Consider the following 18,704-nt stretch of genomic DNA (forward strand, 5'->3'; position numbering starts at 1 on the left):
ACATGTACTGTAAGAATCAAAAGTTAAAGTAGTCATTGTGCATCAAAATGGTCTCTGTCAGTGTTTTACTGTTAATGCTGCATTTACACTCAATCCTTCAGTTTGTCTGAAACCTTCGAATGCAAAATCACCGTGAGTTGCAGTACTTGAGTAAATGTACTTATTTACATTCCACCACTGAGTAGCTTCATTTATTAAAATAAATAAATAAGCAAACTCGTTTTCTCACCAGTAATCTCCTCCCGGTCCATGTCTCTGAGGAGGAAAGAGAGAAAGAGGAACTTAAAGTCAACACAGTTAATAAAATAAAGTAAAGCTAAACGAGGCGAAGGTGGAGGCTACATGTATCACAAACTGTTGTGTCACTGCAGCTCTGCACAAGCTTGAACAGCTAAAGTTACCTCAGAGGCCTATAATCTGGATGGCTCCGATACATGGTTGAGATTCAGCAGTTCACAGCCTCGCACGGAATATATATTAAACTTTTACAAGATACTTTATAACTTATAGTTACTTCCGAAAGAGCCTGGTAATTTGTTGATAATACTTCTGGCATGTCGGTCTCAAACCGGACAGGAAATAATAACAGCTACCAACACGTACACGGACACACCCTCTCGGTCGGTGGAACACTTTCACTTTCGCTGAGACGAGCACGCAGACAGAATGAGTGCAGAGAGGAGAAGTGCAGCTGTGTGTCAGTGTGTTCAGCAGTAACAGAGGAGGAAGGAGGAACTGCAGAGCTGCTGGTGCGTTACATGCACACTGTTGATGTGATATTACAGACAGCTTTAACAAGGATGTCTGTGGAGTAAACATGCCTTTAAGTGTTCACGGACTCAATCTGTTGCAACTTAACTTCTACTCACTCTTTATTTATGCAACTTTAGCAGCTTATTTCAAGATTTCTATCAGCTACATAATCTTAGCAAGGCAGTAAAGCATTGATAACATTTTGATGACATGTAAAGGAGGCATTAAAGTGAAATTCCTTGAACGTGTAGTTTTGTGTACACATAGAAGATGATTGTGATCATGGAAAATCCCGGTATTTCCGACAACCCGTGAACGCAGCAGCAGATGCGGGTCTTATTTGTTCCCTCCAGCAGGAGGGCGTTCCTCCGAACAACATCCAGATACAGTGTAGCGCAGAGGTAGCCAACGGTGCCCGCGGGCACCCTGTCACCCGCAGGGACCACGTGAGTCGCCCGCGAGACATGTTCTAAAAATAGCACTAGTCACCATTGGAGCTCCGTCTAAAATTGTAGTTGCTGTTCTTTTTTAATCAAAAACGCTTGCATTAGTGTAGATTTTAAAATGACAATATTTCTTGTCATAAGAGAGTTGGGTACCTGGAGGCGCACGGCGGACAGCCAGGACGAGGCCGCCGCACTAGGTTTTCAGGTTCCGAATGGCGGGCGCTTCCCGTTGGAGCCAGACGCGCGCCGCGAGCGCACCCCGTCGTCAGGTCCGTAAGTCCTCGGAACAGGCCGCGGGGCAACAACACAGGGGTGGCGTTGGTAGAGGCGAGGCAACGCAATCCGACCGAAAAGGCCCAGACTAGAGGTTTGAACGTTGGCGCCCGAAGACGCTCGGCTATAGACGAGACTTTTTACTAGTTTCTTCGTGGAGACAAAGGTACCATTGGAAAAGCTGGTGTCGGTGACAACAGACGGGGCTCCCGCGATGACGGGCCGGCATGCAGGCTTCATTGCGCAATGCAAAGGTGACCCAGACTTCGCAAAATTTCTACATTACCACTGGATCCTTCACCAGCAGGCGCTATGTGCAAAAAGTAACCGGCTTTGATCATGTGATGATACAAAAATATCAGAGATGTGATACCTCTGACTTTCAAATGTTGAAACAGATTAACAGAAATAAAAGTTGCATGTTTAAATATGTATGTGTAGCTATACCATCATTCTTGTGGAAATCATTATAAATAATTATTGTGAGGAATAATTAACTGACATGTGATCAAACAGTCTCTTCACATATATTATTATTATTAAATGGTGATCTGTCCAACTTTGTTATTCAGGAAGTTTGTATCAAATAAGTAGCCCTTCGTACTACTCGGTGCCCTTGAAGTAGCTCTCAGTTTAAAAAAGGTTGGTGGCCCCTGGTGTAGCGAATACTGCCGGTGCGCGTCCTTCATATCGAGACGCTGTCAACGCTTTGTGTGTTTGTCGGTTGTTGTTTTGTCTAAAGAGTTTGTTTAACTCCCGGATCGGGGCCTTCCTCCATGTTAGCCCTCCATTAAGTAAACAATCAGTAAAAGTGCAAAGTGAACACAAAGTTAGAGTCGCTGTATGCTTCAAATGAACAAGGTCGTATGACCAACCACTTAAATCTACTTATTATAAGACCTTTACCTAAGTTTTGATAAGAATCCATATCAGAGATGCGACAAACGTACAGAGACAATCCACAATAACATGATTTAATCACTTTGATGGATATATTTGTATTCATTCTTTATGAAGGAACAACATATAATCTTTATCTTTAATAGCACAAAGCAGCAGCAAGCATTATTTTAATGAATGTTTTGTCCTTTTTGCCAATGCCTTTATCTTAATATTAACACAATACTGAAACAAAATCATGTCGTGCGTGTTAGAGGCAGCCCTCTCAGACTTTCTTCTTCTTCACTTCAACAATGATGACAATGATCAGCGCCAGTGCCACACCAGCAGCTGCCAAATATCCTGAAATAAAGAAAAACAATGTGTCATCCGGTGTCATTTACACCTCAATTACCGATATCAGTATCGGTGCATCTCAAGATCAAACACATTCAAAGCAATCTCCGGGTCAACCCAGTCATCTTAGCAACTTATTCAGAGGGGAAACAAATGTGACCGTACTCAAAATCCCTCACTGTATGATTTCAACCAGGAAATAGCCCTCCAAACTGAAGTGGTGGACTGTATAGTGGACCAGGTCACCATGACATCACCTATTGGTTTGTGGACTTTGGCTTTGAAGCCTCCAGTTCGGCATTTTTGGCTGACGCCATCTTGTTTTTTTGTAACCAGAAGTGACACGAGAGTTCAGTACAACTGAACGCTGATTAAGACATTTTTGGGTGAACAGAATGTTACAATTAAGTTGCATGAACTGAAAACACACAGTGAAAGGGTTAAAGCAGGGGTCTCAAACTCATTTTCACTCTGGGCCACATCAGCATCACGGTCGCCCTCAAAGGGCCGGTTGTAAGTGTAAGACTGTGTAAATGTAACTACTCCTAACATATTGTTAACTAACTCTCTGCATTTGATTGTTGTTTATTCAAGTGTAAACATATTGTACATGCAGTTATATAAATGTAAAAATATATTTAAGCACATTTCTGTTATAACTTAAATCCTTTTAATTTAGGGTTAAGAAACCCACATTACTCTATCAAAGATCAAACTATTAAAGAAAATAGCAAAGACAAATATCAAACACAAGTCACTACAATAACTTTGTTCAATGCTTAAAATCCTTTCAAGGGTGCGTTTGCACAATCCCACGTGAAGTATGTCATGTGTTTTAAAGCCACGTTTGAAGTAGTCTTCAATGTACTCACAATACATTTATATGTCAAATGTACAGTAACCAGCCAAAGAGCTGCTTCTGTGACTGTGTGTTTAAGTATCTCATCATTATGACTTTCTATCTCAGAATTATGACTTTCTATCATATTTATGACTTTCTATCTCATAATTTCGACTATGGGGATATTTCTATTATCAAGTCTAACTTTACATTTTTTTTATTTTTTTTATTTTGCTGGCGGATTCGCGGGCCACATAAAATGACGTGGCGGGCCGGACTTGGCCCGTGGGCCGGGAGTTTGAGACCCCTGGGTTAAAGCTTTTAAGACGGAAACACGGACAACTCCCAGACTGGACGAGGTCGTGATAGAGACCTGTCAATCACAGTAGCCCCGCCCTAAAGCATACCCTGCTATTTGACTCTAAATGGACCATAATGTACTAAATGAACATCATGCTTATTGAAGAAGACTTGAAACTAGAGATTGAGACCATAAACTCATGTTTACAATGTTTAGTGAGGTAATAAATCAAGAGAGAAGTAATAATGCACATAAGCATATGATGCTCGTTCTACGTCTCTGTATAGGAGTCAAATTTAGTTTATTCTGATACGAATGATGGCCACAACTATGAAATAAGACCACATTTCCATAAATAGAAGACTGAATTATACATGTTGGAGCTATTTATTTGATATTGTATTTTGTTATTTCATTTATAAGTAGTATTGTTTAATTATTGTAGATGTTTTATATATTAAGATTATTTTTCTCTTTAATAGTAATTTGTTTAGTTATATTGTTTTTTGGGTAATTACTGTGGGCACCTGTTGCTATATATATGAGTAGAAGGATAGGACCAGCATGCACCGGGGTGGGCGTATAGTTTTTACCAGCATATCACATCACAGGAGAGACAGCACGACAGGAGTTTTGTTAGTTCGTTTGTTTGTTCGTTTATTTGCTTTATTCAATAAACACAAAAATCGGAATCCTGCATGGACAATCCACTCTCTTCTGGCTGCGTAAGAATACCGACCACGGTGCATCAGTGGCGTTTGATTATTGTTTGTTTAAATTGGATTAAGTCGACAAATGGCCACTACATAAAGTAAAAACTACGCCCTTGGACTCAAAGTAAAAACTACGCCCTTGGACTCAAAGGACCGATCCCTCATCGTTGGACATTGGATCGTTTTGGATTTCGTATGGATGATCAAAGAGGATTGTTTCATTCATCACTCTTGGATTCAACGTCAGCGGGACAACTGCTTTGGAGCGGATCAACAAAGCGCTGAAACATCTCAGAAGAAACGGGTACGTGATACGACTGCCGTATAGGAAGACGGTGAAACGAGTGGAGTTTAAAAGTCCGTATTCACAGTGATGTACATGCTTCTGGATGTTTAAACCTGACTGCGTTGAATCGCTACAAATGAACATTGCGCAACACCCGCGCACCACTATCGGCGGCTTTCATTCATTAAAAAACCCGACTTCAGTGTGTGTGTGGTGAATTGGACCTGATCGGCCTGTTAGCACCGTTGCTGTTTTTTGCTGCACTTTACCTGCATTCACGTCCGACGGATTTGATTGATGTGCGACAAGCAGTTTGGAAGAAGTGTTCAAAATGTCTGACGTTCAGTCGAAGGATGTTGAAACGCCTTCAGCAAGAAGAGACATTAAAATGACTTCTAAAGGCTTGGAGTTCTACACGGAAATGTACCAGCAAAAAAGGACTGCAAAATGCAAACAAGCCAAAAAGTGTTTGAGAAACATAAGTGCATTAATGACTTCCAATGAAAATGTAAATTCAGTGAATGCTGAGCTTTCTACGTTCATCAAGTGTTACCAAGATGCAAATGACATGCATACATCTTTTGTGAGCTTACCTTTACCTCAAGATGAAGTTACAAGGCAAAATCAGTACTTCAAAGAAAAAATGACAATGTTCTGTGACTTCACTGAAAAGGTAAAATGCTGGCTGTCTGAAATGGGTCACCCATATGTGCAGCCAAATAAAGACTCTCTCGACGACCAAAGTGTTGCAGATGAAATAAACCCTTAAGATAGTGCTTCTAATGTGTCAAGTGTAAAGAGGACATCTGTAAAGACACATTCCCAGCTATCACGGATTTCATCAACATCATCTGCACGCATTAGAGCTGAGGCCGACAAGGCAGCACTGACGGAGCGTGTTGCTGCTCTAAAAAGGAAACATTTAATAGAAGCTCAAGAGGAAAAGTTGAAGAAAGAAAAAGAACAATTGGAACTTGAAACGGAATTGGCAGCTACAAATGCAAAGCTTCATGTCTTGGAAATCAACTCATCCCAGCGTGGCTCAAAATGTTCGGACGGAATGAACTCTTATTTTGAAAGGAACAAATCCAAAGAAGCAAGACAATTGAATCCCCATGCCTACACCTTTGTTCCTGTTAAAGTGGATGCTATTTCTGTGTCTGATCCCATAACACAACCACAAGTTGTTAGGCCTAAACAAAGGTCAAACACACAAATTGATGAGATGCTATTAAAGACTGATGCTCCAGTTCAAGCAACACAAACTGTGAATGAAAATCAAGCAGGACTTGTGCAACCTCAACCCCATCAGAATGACATTGTAAATGTGATGCAAAGACAAAATGACATCGCTGCTCTGCTGGTCCAGCAAAATCTGTGCTCTGTCCTTCCTGTAAGAAATATTCCTGTGTTTGATGGAGACCCTCTTCAGTACAGGTCTTTCATCAGAGCTTTTGAGAATGGAGTGGAGGAGAAGACAACTAATTGGAGTGACTGTTTACACTTTCTCGAACAATACACCAGGGGGCAGCCAAGAGACTTGGTGTGCAGTTGTCAACATCTACCTTCAGATCAGGGATACCACCGAGCCAAAAATCTTCTAGCAGAGCACTTTGGAAACGAATACAAAATTGCATCTACGTATATGGAAAAGATTCTCAACTGGACACCTGTTAAAAGTGAAGATATTAAAGCATTGCAATCATTTTCCCTGTTTCTGCGAGGATGCTCAAATCTAACAGAGCAAATGATGCATATGAAGGAACTGGACCTACCATCTAATATGAGGAGCACCATCTTGAAACTTCCTTATAAATTAAGGGAACGGTGGAGAAATGTTGCTTGTGATCTGCAAGAGCGAAGTGGCCAGAGAGCACTGTTTAAGGATCTTGTTGCTTTCATTGAAAAACAAGTCAGAATTGCCTCAGATCCACTTTTTGGCAACATTCAGGACTCTCAACCTACCAACTTGAAGGTCCCCAACGTTAGTCACTTGAAGCAAAGGAAAAAAGGAAGCAGCTTTGCCACCAACGTTACTGCAGTAAAAGGAGTCATCACTCAGTACACAGGAAACAAGACTAAGTCTTCCTCTAACAACTGTCTGTTTTGTACACAAAGTTGTCACACATTGGATAAATGCTCACAGTTTAAAGTGAAAGGACATCGTGATAAAATCAACTTTATCAAGGAACAGGGTATTTGTTTTGGTTGCCTGAAAGTAGGCCACACAAGCAAAGACTGCAGGAGTCGCTTGGATTGCAATGTGTGTCACCAAAAGCACCCAGGAGTCCTTCACATAGAGTGGCAAGATAAAAGAACAACCTTTCAACAAGCCCAACAGTCTGTGAGCCCTCCAAGTGTCTCAACCACCATGACTCAGACCTGCGGCCATATTGAGGCTGGTTATGAAGATAATTCCATCTTTTCTATTGTCGCTGTCAAAGTCAAGAGCCAGAGGGGTAACAAAACGGTGCAGACATATGCCTTCTTGGATCCAGGGAGTTCCGGCACATTCTGTACAGAGAACTTGGCAAGAAAACTGAACTTGAAGGGTAAAAAGACCAGTATTCTGCTGAGAACAATGAGTCAAAAGAAGATTGTAAATGCACATATTCTGTCAGGTCTTGAAGTGTCTGGTATGAGCACAAATGATTTCATTGAGTTACCTGATGTTCTAACTCAAAAGAGCATGCCTGTTTCTATACTCAACGTTCCACGAGAGGAGGATCTTGATCAATGGTCTTATCTCAAGGATGTTAAGCTCCACGACATTGACGCAAGTGTTGAGCTACTAATTGGAACTGATGCTCCAAAAGTGATGGAGCCTTGGGAGCTGATAAACAGCCAGGATGAAGGACCTTATGCGGTCAGAACCAGAGTTGGTTGGGTCATTAATGGTCCACTTCGCGGCGGAAGCAGTAGGAGTAAGAGTGGCTGCCCTGCTGTAACAGCCAACCGAATATCTGTGGAACATCTGCAAGGAATGCTGGTTAAACAGTATAACCATGACTTTAATGAGAGATCAGAGGAGCAGATTGAAATGTCCAGAGAAGACATCAAGTTCATGAATGTTATGAGCAACACAACAGTATTAACTGGAGACCATTACTGTATTGACTTACCTTTCAGACAGGAAAATTCTGTCTTGCCTAACAATCGCTGTGTTGCAGAACAGCGCCTCCGAAGCCTGAAAAGAAAATTTGTCAAGAATGTTCCATTTAAGGAGGAATACACCGCATTCCTAAACAACATGATAACTCGAGGATATGCCGAGATGGTACCTGCTGATCAACTCGAACAAAGTGATGGAGAGGTGTGGTATATCCCTCATCATGGAGTCTATCATCCCAGAAAAGGCAAACTCAGAGTTGTTTTTGATTGTGGAGCAACTTTTAAAGGGACATCACTGAACTGCCAGCTCTTGCAGGGACCTGATCTTACTAACACTCTTATTGGAGTCCTCGTCCGATTTAGGCAAGAGCCCGTTGCAGTAATGGCCGACATCCAAGCCATGTTTCATCAAGTTCATGTCTCAGAAAAGCACATCAACTTTCTCCGCTTCCTCTGGTGGTCTGATGGTGACACTGCACAGTCTCCACTGGAGTATCGGATGAAAGTACATCTGTTCGGAGCTGTATCCTCACCAAATTGTGCAAATTATGCTTTGAGGAGAACTGCAGATGATAATGTCCAACATTTCCCTCCAGAAGTGACAAATACAGTCAGACATAATTTTTATGTGGATGACTGCCTGAAATCCATGGCGTCAGAGGAGGAGGCACTGCAAATGATCAAAGATTTGAATGCTCTCTGTCATAAAGGAGGATTCAATCTTTCAAGATGGATCAGCAACAGCCGCACAGTGCTGCTGTCAATCGCTGAGGACAAAAGACCAAAAGAAATGGTGGAACTGGATTTGGATACAGACCAACTTCCAATGGAGCGAGCACTAGGACTAGAGTGGTGCATTGAAACTGACAAGTTCAAGTTCAGGACATCATTACAAGAACAGCCAAACACCAGAAGAGGCATTTTGTCAGTGGTCAGCTCACTTTATGACCCTTTGGGATTTCTAGCCCCATTCAGTATGCCAGCCAAGCTGTTACTGCAGGAGCTTTGTAGGAGAAACCTGGGGTGGGATGATGCTATTCCCCACTCTTTCTCTGAACAATGGTCGAATTGGCTTGAGGACCTGAAAAGGATGTCTGAGTTCAAAGTGGACCGCTGTATTAAACCCAGAGACTTTGGAGAACCTGCTACAGCACAACTTCACCATTTTTCGGATGCCAGTCAAGTTGGCTATGGAACTGTGTCTTATGTGAGATTGGAAACTGATGATAAAGTACATGTTGCATTTCTCTTGGGAAAGGCCAGAGTTGCTCCACTAAAGCAGACCACAATTCCTCGACTGGAACTTACAGCCGCAGTTCTTGCTGTTCGTGTGGATAAAATGCTTCGGAAAGAGTTGCAACTCAAGCTGGAGAAGTCGGTCTTCTGGACGGACAGCACAACAGTCCTTAAGTATATCTCTAGTGAAACCAGACGATTCCACACTTTTGTGGCAAACAGAACCTCTTTCATCAGAGAAGCAGCAGATGTGGATCAGTGGAGATATGTGGGTTCCAAGGAGAATCCAGCAGATGAAGCATCAAGAGGAATGAGAGCTGAGGATTTCCTGAAAAGCAGGAGATGGATAAATGGACCTGAGTTTCTCTATCATTCAAAGAAGGAGTGGCCTAAACTGGATGTGAAGCTTGATGTGATTTCTGCAGATGACCCAGAGGTCAAAAGGGACTTAATGGTAAATGCTATCATCAAGGATTTGGAAAATGCCACCAACCACCTGATCTACTATTTTTCATCTTGGACTAGACTAAAAACATCTGTCGCTTGGTTTCTGAAGGTCAAGGAACTTCTCCTGTTATTGGGACAGAAGAGAAAGGAGTTTTGTGCTTCTGCAGGCATCAGGAAAGATAATCTGAAGAATCAGGAGCATGAAGTGGAAAGAAAAGTTCAAAGCTTTACAGCCACACTCAAAGGACAAAGCCTAACACCTGAAGATCTTGCTAAGGCAGAGCAGTCAATCATTCAATATGTACAACGACACAAGTTCAAAGCTGAAATTGCCTCACTGAAAGGATGCTTTAAAAACGTCCCCAAAGAAAGTCCGCTGTACAAACTGGACCCAGTAATGGATGATGAAATCCTCAGAGTTGGTGGTCGGCTAAGTAAAGCAGCACTGCCAGCAGAATTCAAACATCCAGTCATTTTGTCCAAAGACCTGCATGTATCCACGCTGATTTTGCGCCATATCCATCATCAGCTGGGACATGCTGGAAGAAATCACATGCTGTCAAGGTCACGGCAAAAGTACTGGATCATTAATGCAAACTCTGCTGCCAGGAAAGTCATATCTGATTGTGTTGTTTGTAGACGCAACAGAGGAAAGCTTGGTGAACAGAAGATGGCAGACTTGCCGGAGGAGAGAGTGCTGCCTGATAAAGCTCCTTTTACAAATGTTGGAGTTGACTATTTTGGACCCATCAATGTTAAAAGAGGTAGAAGTCTTCTGAAGAGATATGGAGTGCTTTTCACCTGTCTTACCAGTCGTGCCGTGCACTTGGAAGTGGCATATACACTGGACACAGACTCCTGTATAAATGCAGTACGAAGGTTCATCTGTAGACGAGGTGCAGTCTCCACTATCAGATCTGATAATGGCACAAACTTTGTTGGAGCCAACCGAGAGCTGAAGGAAAGTCTGGCTGTTTTGAATCATGGCAAAATTCAAAGGGCTTTGGTCCAGGATGGCATAAAATGGAACTTTAACACACCAGCAGCTTCCCATCAAGGCGGCATCTGGGAGCGCCTGATTCGTTCCGTGAAAGGTGTTCTCACCTCAGTGCTTCAACAGCAAATTCTGGACGATGAAGGACTCCAGACTATTTTCTGTGAGGTTGAAGCAATTCTAAATGACAGACTCATCACAAAAGTCTCAGATGACCCAGATGACCTCGAAGCTCTCACACCAAACCACATTCTAATGTTAAAGGGCAAACCAATCATGCCACCAGGACTATTCGATCAAAGTGATCTATACAGCAGGAAAAGGTGGAAGCAAATACAGTACATGGCTGAACTCTTTTGGAAGAGATGGATCTCCGAGTACCTACCTATGTTGCAAGAGAGACAAAAATGGACAAGGCCAAGAAGAAGCCTCACTGCTGGAGACATTGTCCTTGTTGCGGACACCACAGCTCCAAGAGGATCTTGGATAATGGGGAAAGTTTTGGATGCAAGACCAGATACAAAGGGGCTGGTGCGGTCTGTGCGACTTCAAACCAGGACCAGCATTCTGGAGAGGCCGGTGACGAAGCTCTGTCTGCTATTGGAAGCAGCAGACTAAACATCATGGACTGATGTTTTCTCTCTCTAATCTTTCTCTTCTTGTTTGTTGTAGGTGTCAAGAAGAAGATTAACTTTAGGTCATGTTTATTGTAGGAATAGCTCGTTTGAGAATAATAATTGTGATATTATGCACAATTAGGGGCCGGAATGTTGGAGCTATTTATTTGATATTGTATTTTGTTATTTCATTTATAAGTAGTATTGTTTAATTATTGTAGATGTTTTATATATTAAGATTATTTTTCTCTTTAATAGTAATTTGTTTAGTTATATTGTTTTTTGGGTAATTACTGTGGGCACCTGTTGCTATATATATGAGTAGAAGGATAGGACCAGCATGCACCGGGGTGGGCGTATAGTTTTTACCAGCATATCACATCACAGGAGAGACAGCACGACAGGAGTTTTGTTAGTTCGTTTGTTTGTTCGTTTATTTGCTTTATTCAATAAACACAAAAATCGGAATCCTGCATGGACAATCCACTCTCTTCTGGCTGCGTAAGAATACCGACCACGGTGCATCAGTGGCGTTTGATTATTGTTTGTTTAAATTGGATTAAGTCGACAAATGGCCACTACAATACAAACTGCACTCTTCTAATTGTCTTTTCACCACAACACCACATTCCTTGTAACATGCTGTCTGCAGTTCAGCTTCAGGTTGTGATGCTTTGTTACTCTCCCTCCACTGCAGCTCATCAAGAACATACAAATCCAGGATTTTGTACTAAAAAGACTGTAACTTAAGAACTATTTATTTAGCTTCTGTTTGATCTGAAATATGAGGTTAATGTAACACTTACTATATTTCCTGGGAGGAACCTGAAAGGAAGAAACAAAATAAGTAATATGAATTAGTAATAATGAAACTGCATCATGTCAGAGGTGGACCACAGCAACGATTCTGTTATCTCTATCACAAATATCAGCTCACTCTGCATCGATTGTATTAGATCAGTAAAAATAGTCGTTACCGCTGAACAGGAAGATCCAAGAAACGTCTCGACCTCGTGCCACGCTATGTCGTTGCGGTTGCTGGTCAGGAGGTTGCGCTCGTGGAACAGGAGGTCCACAGTGAGCAGGACGTTTGGGTTGGACACCTGTCTCCTGCTTTCAGCTACAATGTATTCACGATTGAAGGTGTGATGCATCACCACCAGAATTACTGGTTTACCAACTGTAAGCAAAGACAGCACAAACAAATGAGTCAGAAACAACGTGACACACCTTTCCTATACATCTTAGAAGTTTCTTGCCATTGTATTCTTAAACATGGGGATTTTTTTTGCCACTTGGGGGCAGCAGAATACGCTTTAAACATTAAATGATACAACCACCTTTTAGAGTGGTGAACTTGTCAGCGAACAACTGTCTGTTAACACATCCAGCAAATCCCAAGCAACATTAGCATTCGCTTGGAGACGTGATTTTGTCCGCCTGATAAATATAAATCAGATATTCAGTCCACTTTTATCTCCGTTTTGGTCTCCATCAACTGCAGAGGAATACGTATGCAGCCCGTTCTCGTTCCCAGGTCGTCAAATACCAACGCTTTGTCACGCCCCTCCTCGTCTCGCACCAACGCATATTTTAGCGTCTGTTTGAGGCGAACCGGGCTTTCAACGAACAAGTAGACCACAGCCTGTGTCCTTTGTGAAACCAAAACTCAACGTTGACTGTTTTAAGATCGGTAGCTAAGTTAACTTACATAATGCACCTAAACTCACTTAATTCAACCCAAACCACTATCTTTCCTCAACCTAACTGAGTAGTTTTGTTGCCTGGACCTACGTGACACCAAGCGGTACCAGGTGCGTTAAAGCGTGAGGCCAAGGGGTCCTGAATATGCATCCATATGTCTGGAGTTTGGATTGAGAACGAGTTCATATGTCTGGTCTCTGATGTCTGCTGTTTGGGACAAGACAGGTACAGTTGACCTATCAGAGCTCTTTTACTTAAAACAGCTGCTGGCTGCATCTGGAAACAAGGTTTGGGAGTTGAGGTGTGGTGAGAGTAATTCTAAACAGTAAAGCTGAGATCTTTAAAAGCAAAGTAATGATATGAAAGGTTGTGTTGAGTCTTGGGAGCACCAGCTAAAAGTATGGGAATTGAAAGTCCAATAAGAAACTGGCGAACGAAGGCATTTCCTACCTGGAGTGTTGTTCAGGGCCGTGCTGATGTCCGTTCCAACTTGTGAAACGATGGGACAGAAAACCACGAGGAAGTCACTGTCTTCAGGAGTGGCCACATCGATTTTGCCAATGCCTTTAAGCTTTGCAACAAAGTCGCGATGAGCATCGTTAGTTTTTCCCGCCAAGTGGACAAAGAATTTATTCCCCGACACTAAAGACAGAGAAGAATGTTTGAGTCATTATTGAGCTTTACATAGTTTCAGAGAGAATCTAGTTAGTTAGATTCAGCAGACATTGGAAAAGGTTTTTACACATTCACAAACTTTATCACTTTCATTAACGGCGTAAAACAAGGGATGGGCGATACCGATATTTTATTAAATTGGTATGTGATTTTTCAACATAATGATCATTTTTTGGGGAAAGTAACATCATTACACTCAAAGACAGATCCTTTACTTAAAAGGTGCAGTGTGTAGGATCTGGCGGCACCTAGAGGCGAGGTTACAGATTGCAACCACCTGAAGCTTTACCTGTGTGCCAAGCATGTAGGAAAACTACGGTGACCAGCGTCGGAAATACACGAGGGCAAAGGGCAAAACTGCCCCTAAGAAATATCATTTTGCCCCTGATATCACTAGGAGAGGGGCAAAAAATGCCCCCGAACTTTCTAAACGAATAAATAAATGGAGCGCTTCTTAATCAGACCTGTGACTGTGAGACTGCGGTCAACTCAGCAGACACTTACACTTTAGTGCACCTATATGCTGACATTCACGGTAAACTCATTCAAACGGCGCAGATCGGGAGCGAGCGAAGGACTTTGAAAGTTACCGGAATGATTAACGTGAGACAACATCCGGTTTCTTCTGACGAACATCCGGTTTTCAGAATAAGATGCCAACAAAGTATACATATTGCATAATGGAAATTAGATTAAATGAATTATATTCACATTAAGTATAAAACATGCTACCTGCATCTCGTGAGTTAAAGGGAAAATACACTTAAATTGTGCGTAAAGTGTCTTTATTCTTTCATTTGAGGGTTGCTGGAAATGAATAATACCTGACTGACAGTCAATTAAGATATTTTACTAAGTAAAAACTCTGAACTGAATTTGTACCTTCAAATGGCACATTTTTTAAATTTTTAAGGTGCTATAAAAATGTTTTTCTCAAAAATTCCACACAATGACTAATGCATAAGTTCAGGACAAAAATGGGTAATATTTGAGGTGCTACAAAAATATTCTTTCTCAATAATTCCATACAATGACTGATGTATATGTAATCAAGGCATCGTAGTCTTCAATGTACTCACAATACATTTATATGTCAAATGTACAGTAACCAGCCAAAGAGCTGCTTCTGTGACTGTGTGTTTAAGTATCTCATCATTATGACTTTCTATCTCATAATTTCGACTATGGGGATATTTCTATTATCAAGTCGAACTTTAAAAATTTTTTAAATTCATTTATTGTTTTTTTATTTTGCTGGCGGATTCACGGGCCACATAAAATGACGTGGCGGGCCGGATTTGGCCCGTGGGCCGGGAGTTTGAGACCCCTGGGTTAAAGCTTTTAAGACGGAAACACAGACAACTCCCAGACTGGACGAGGTCGTGATAGAGACCTGTCAATCACAGTAGCCCCGCCCTAAAGCATACCCTGCTATTTGACTCTAAATGGACCATTTACTAAATGAACATCATGCTTATTGAAGAAGACTTGAAACTAGAGATTGAGACCATAAACTCATGTTTACTGAGGTAATAAATCAAGAGAGAAGTAATAATGCACATAAGCATATGATGCTCGTTCTACGTCTCTGTATAGGAGTCAAATTTAGTTTTTTCTGATACGAATGATGGCCACAACTATGAAATAAGACCACATTTCCATAAATACAGAAGACTGAATTATACAAACTGCACTCTTCTAATTGTCTTTTCACCACAACACCACATTCCTTGTAACATGCTGTCTGCAGTTGAGCTTCAGGTTGTGATGCTTTGTTACTCTCCCTCCACTGCAGCTCATCAAGAACATACAAATCCGGGATTTTGTTCTAAAAAGACTGTAACTTAAGAACTATTTATTTAGCTTCTGTTTGATCTGAAATCTGAGGTTAATGTAACACTTACTATATTTCCCGGGAGGAATCTGAAAGGAAGAAACAAAATAAGTAATATGAATTAGTAACAATGAAACTGCATCATGTCAGAGGTGGACCACAGTAACGATTCTGTTATCTCTATCACAAATATCAGCTCACTCTGCATCGATTGTGTGGAAACCTGATTGTATTAGATCAGTAAAAAAAAGTCGTTACCACTGAACGGGAAGATCCAAGAAACGTCTCGACCTCGTGCCACGCTATGTCGTTGCGGTTGCTGGTCAGGAGGTTGCGCTCGTGGAACAGGAAGTCCACAGTGAGCAGGACGTTTGGGTTGGTCACCTGTCTCCTGCTTTCAGCTACAACGTATTCACGATTGAAGGTGTGATGCATCATCACCAGAATTACTGGTTTACCAGCTGTAAGCAAAGACAGCACAAACAAATGAGTCAGAAACAACGTGACACACCTTTCCTATACATCTTAGAAGTTTCTTGCCATTGTATTCTTAAACATTGGGATTGTTTTTGCCACTCGGGGGCAGCAGAACACACTTTAAACATTAAATGATACAACCACCTTTTAGAGTGGTGAACTTGTCAGCGAACAACTGTCTGTTAATACATCCAGCAAATACCAAGCAACATTAACATTCGCTTGGAGACGTGATTTCGTCCGCCTGATAAATATAAATCAGATATTCAGTCCACTTTTATCTCCGTTTTGGTCTCCATCAACTGCAGAGGAATACATATGCAGCCCGTTCTCGTTCCCAGGTCGTCAAATACCAACGCTTTGTCACGCCCCTCCTCGTCTCGCACCAACGCATATTTTAGCATCTGTTTGAGGCGAACCGGGCTTCCAACGAACAAGTAGACCACAGCCTGTGTCCTTTGTGAAACCAAAACTCAACGTTGACTGTTTTAAGATCAGTAGCTAAGTTAACTTACATAATGCACCTAAACTCACTTAATTCAACCCAAACCACTATCTTTCCTCAACCTAACTGAGTAGTTTTGTTGCCTGGACCTACGTGACACCAAGCGGTACCAGGTGCGTTAAAGCGTGAGGCCAAGGGGTCCTGAATATGCATCCATATGTCTGGAGTTTGGATTGAGAACGAGTTCATATGTCCAGCTAGTCTCTGATGTCTGCTGTTTGGGACAAGACAGGTACAGTTGGCCTATCAGAGCTCTTTTACTTAAAACAGCTGCTGGCTGCATCTGGAAACAAGGTTTGGGAGTTGAGGTGTGGTGAGAGTAATTCTAAACAGTAAAGCTGAGATCTTTAAAAGCAAAGTAATGATATGAAAGGTTGTGTTGAGTCTTGGGAGCACCAGCTAAAAGTATGGGAATTGAAAGTCCAATAAGAAACTGGCGAACGAAGGTATTTCCTACCTGGAATGTTGTTCAGGGCCGTGCTGATGTCCGTTCCAACTCGTGAAATGATGGGACAGAAAACCACGAGGAAGTCACTGTCTTCAAGAAAGGCCACATCGATTTTGCCAATGCCTTTAAGCTTTGCAACAAAGTCGCGATGAGCATCGTTAGTTTTTCCCGCCAAGTGGACAAAGAATTTATTCCCCGACACTAAAGACAGAGAAGAATGTTTGAGTCATTATTGAGCTTTACATAGTTTCAGAGAGAATCTAGTTAGTTAGATTCAGCAGACATTGGAAAAGGTTTTTACACATTCACAAACTTTATCACTTTCATTAACGGCGTAAAACAAGGGATGGGCGATACCGATATTTTATTAAATTGGTATGTGATTTTTCAACATAATGATCATTTTTTGGGGAAAGTAACATCATTACACTCAAAGACAGATCCTTTACTTAAAAGGTGCAGTGTGTAGGATCTGGCGGCACCTAGAGGCGAGGTTACAGATTGCAACCACCTGAAGCTTTACCTGTGTGCCAAGCATGTAGGAAAACTACGGTGACCAGCGTCGGAAATACACGAGGGCAAAGGGCAAAACTGCCCCTAAGAAATATCATTTTGCCCCTGATATCACTAGGAGAGGGGCAAAAAATGCCCCCGAACTTTCTAAACGAATAAATAAATGGAGCGCTTCTTAATCAGACCTGTGACTGTGAGACTGCGGTCAACTCAGCAGACACTTACACTTTAGTGCACCTATATGCTGACATTCACGGTAAACTCATTCAAACGGCGCAGATCGGGAGCGAGCGAAGGACTTTGAAAGTTACCGGAATGATTAACGTGAGACAACATCCGGTTTCTTCAGACGAACATCCGGTTTTCAGAATAAGATGCCAACAAAGTATACATATTGCATAATGGAAATTAGATTAAATGAATAATATTCACATTAAGTATAAAACATGCTACCTGCATCTCGTGAGTTAAAGGGAAAATACACTTAAATTGTGCGTAAAGTGTCTTTATTCTTTGATTTGAGGGTTGCTGGAAATGAATAATACCTGACTGACAGTCAATTAAGATATTTTACTAAGTAAAAACTCTGAACTGAATTTGTACCTTCAAATGGCACATTTTTAAAATTTTTAAGGTGCTATAAAAATGTTTTTCTCAAAAATTCCACACAATGACTAATGCATAAGTTCAGGACAAAAATGGGTAATATTTGAGGTGCTACAAAAATATTCTTTCTCAATAATTCCATACAATGACTGATGTATATGTAATCAAGGCATCGTAGTCTTCAATGTACTCACAATACCTTTATATGTCAAATGTACATTAACCAGCCAAAGAGCTGCTTCTGTGACTGTGTGTTTAAGTATCTCATCATTATGACTTTCTATCTCATAATTTCGACTATGGGGATATTTCTATTATCAAGTCTAACTTAAAAATTTTTTATTTATTTATTTATTGTTTTTTTATTTTGCTGGCGGATTCGCGGGCCACATAAAATGACGTGGCGGGCCGGATTTCGCCCGTGGGCCGGGAGTTTGAGACCCCTGGGTTAAAGCTTTTAAGACGGAAACACGGACAACTCCCAGACTGGACGAGGTCGTGATAGAGACCTGTCAATCACAGTAGCCCCGCCCTAAAGCATACCCTGCTATTTGACTCTAAATGGACCATTTACTAAATGAACATCATGCTTATTGAAGAAGACTTGAAACTAGAGATTGAGACCATAAACTCATGTTTACTGAGGTAATAAATCAAGAGAGAAGTAATAATGCACATAAGCATATGA

The 18,704-nt window shown here is 41.5% G+C and overlaps 1 protein-coding gene and 1 long non-coding RNA gene across 13 annotated transcripts in view; one reads left to right on the forward strand and one right to left on the reverse strand.

The window, feature by feature from the left end:
• The first annotated feature begins 265 nt into the window (after positions 1–265).
• LOC142941655 (uncharacterized) lies at positions 266–12,255 on the forward strand. The gene is made up of 2 exons (XR_012951513.1): positions 266–749; positions 1,021–12,255. It is a non-coding gene; the product is annotated as an uncharacterized LOC142941655 (long non-coding RNA).
• Positions 2,433–18,704, reverse strand: part of LOC142941649 (uncharacterized) — a 47,961-nt gene continuing 31,689 nt past the window's right edge. For 7 of the 12 annotated variants that reach the window (XM_076083644.1, XM_076083643.1, XM_076083652.1 and 4 more), the window contains 7 exons: positions 16,907–17,098; positions 15,726–15,928; positions 15,538–15,556; positions 13,409–13,600; positions 12,232–12,434; positions 12,061–12,079; positions 2,433–2,714 (listed from right to left, as the gene is read on the reverse strand). In XM_076083644.1, the coding sequence (XP_075939759.1) occupies positions 2,638–2,714; positions 12,061–12,079; positions 12,232–12,434; positions 13,409–13,600; positions 15,538–15,556; positions 15,726–15,928; positions 16,907–17,098 (905 nt within the window). In that variant the 3' untranslated portion in view covers positions 2,433–2,637. Of the gene's footprint in view, positions 2,715–5,118; positions 5,218–7,971; positions 8,037–12,060; positions 12,080–12,231; positions 12,435–13,408; positions 13,601–15,537; positions 15,557–15,725; positions 15,929–16,906; positions 17,099–18,704 lie in introns of those variants that run through there. The other 5 variants (XR_012951508.1, XR_012951509.1, XM_076083646.1 and 2 more) reach the window with 5 other exon arrangements.

The sequence above is a fragment of the Anarhichas minor genome, unplaced genomic scaffold (assembly GCF_050575085.1).
Source record: "Anarhichas minor isolate MPS153535 unplaced genomic scaffold, ASM5057508v1 ptg000136l, whole genome shotgun sequence".
In the NCBI taxonomy this organism is placed as follows: Eukaryota; Metazoa; Chordata; class Actinopteri; order Perciformes; family Anarhichadidae; genus Anarhichas; species Anarhichas minor.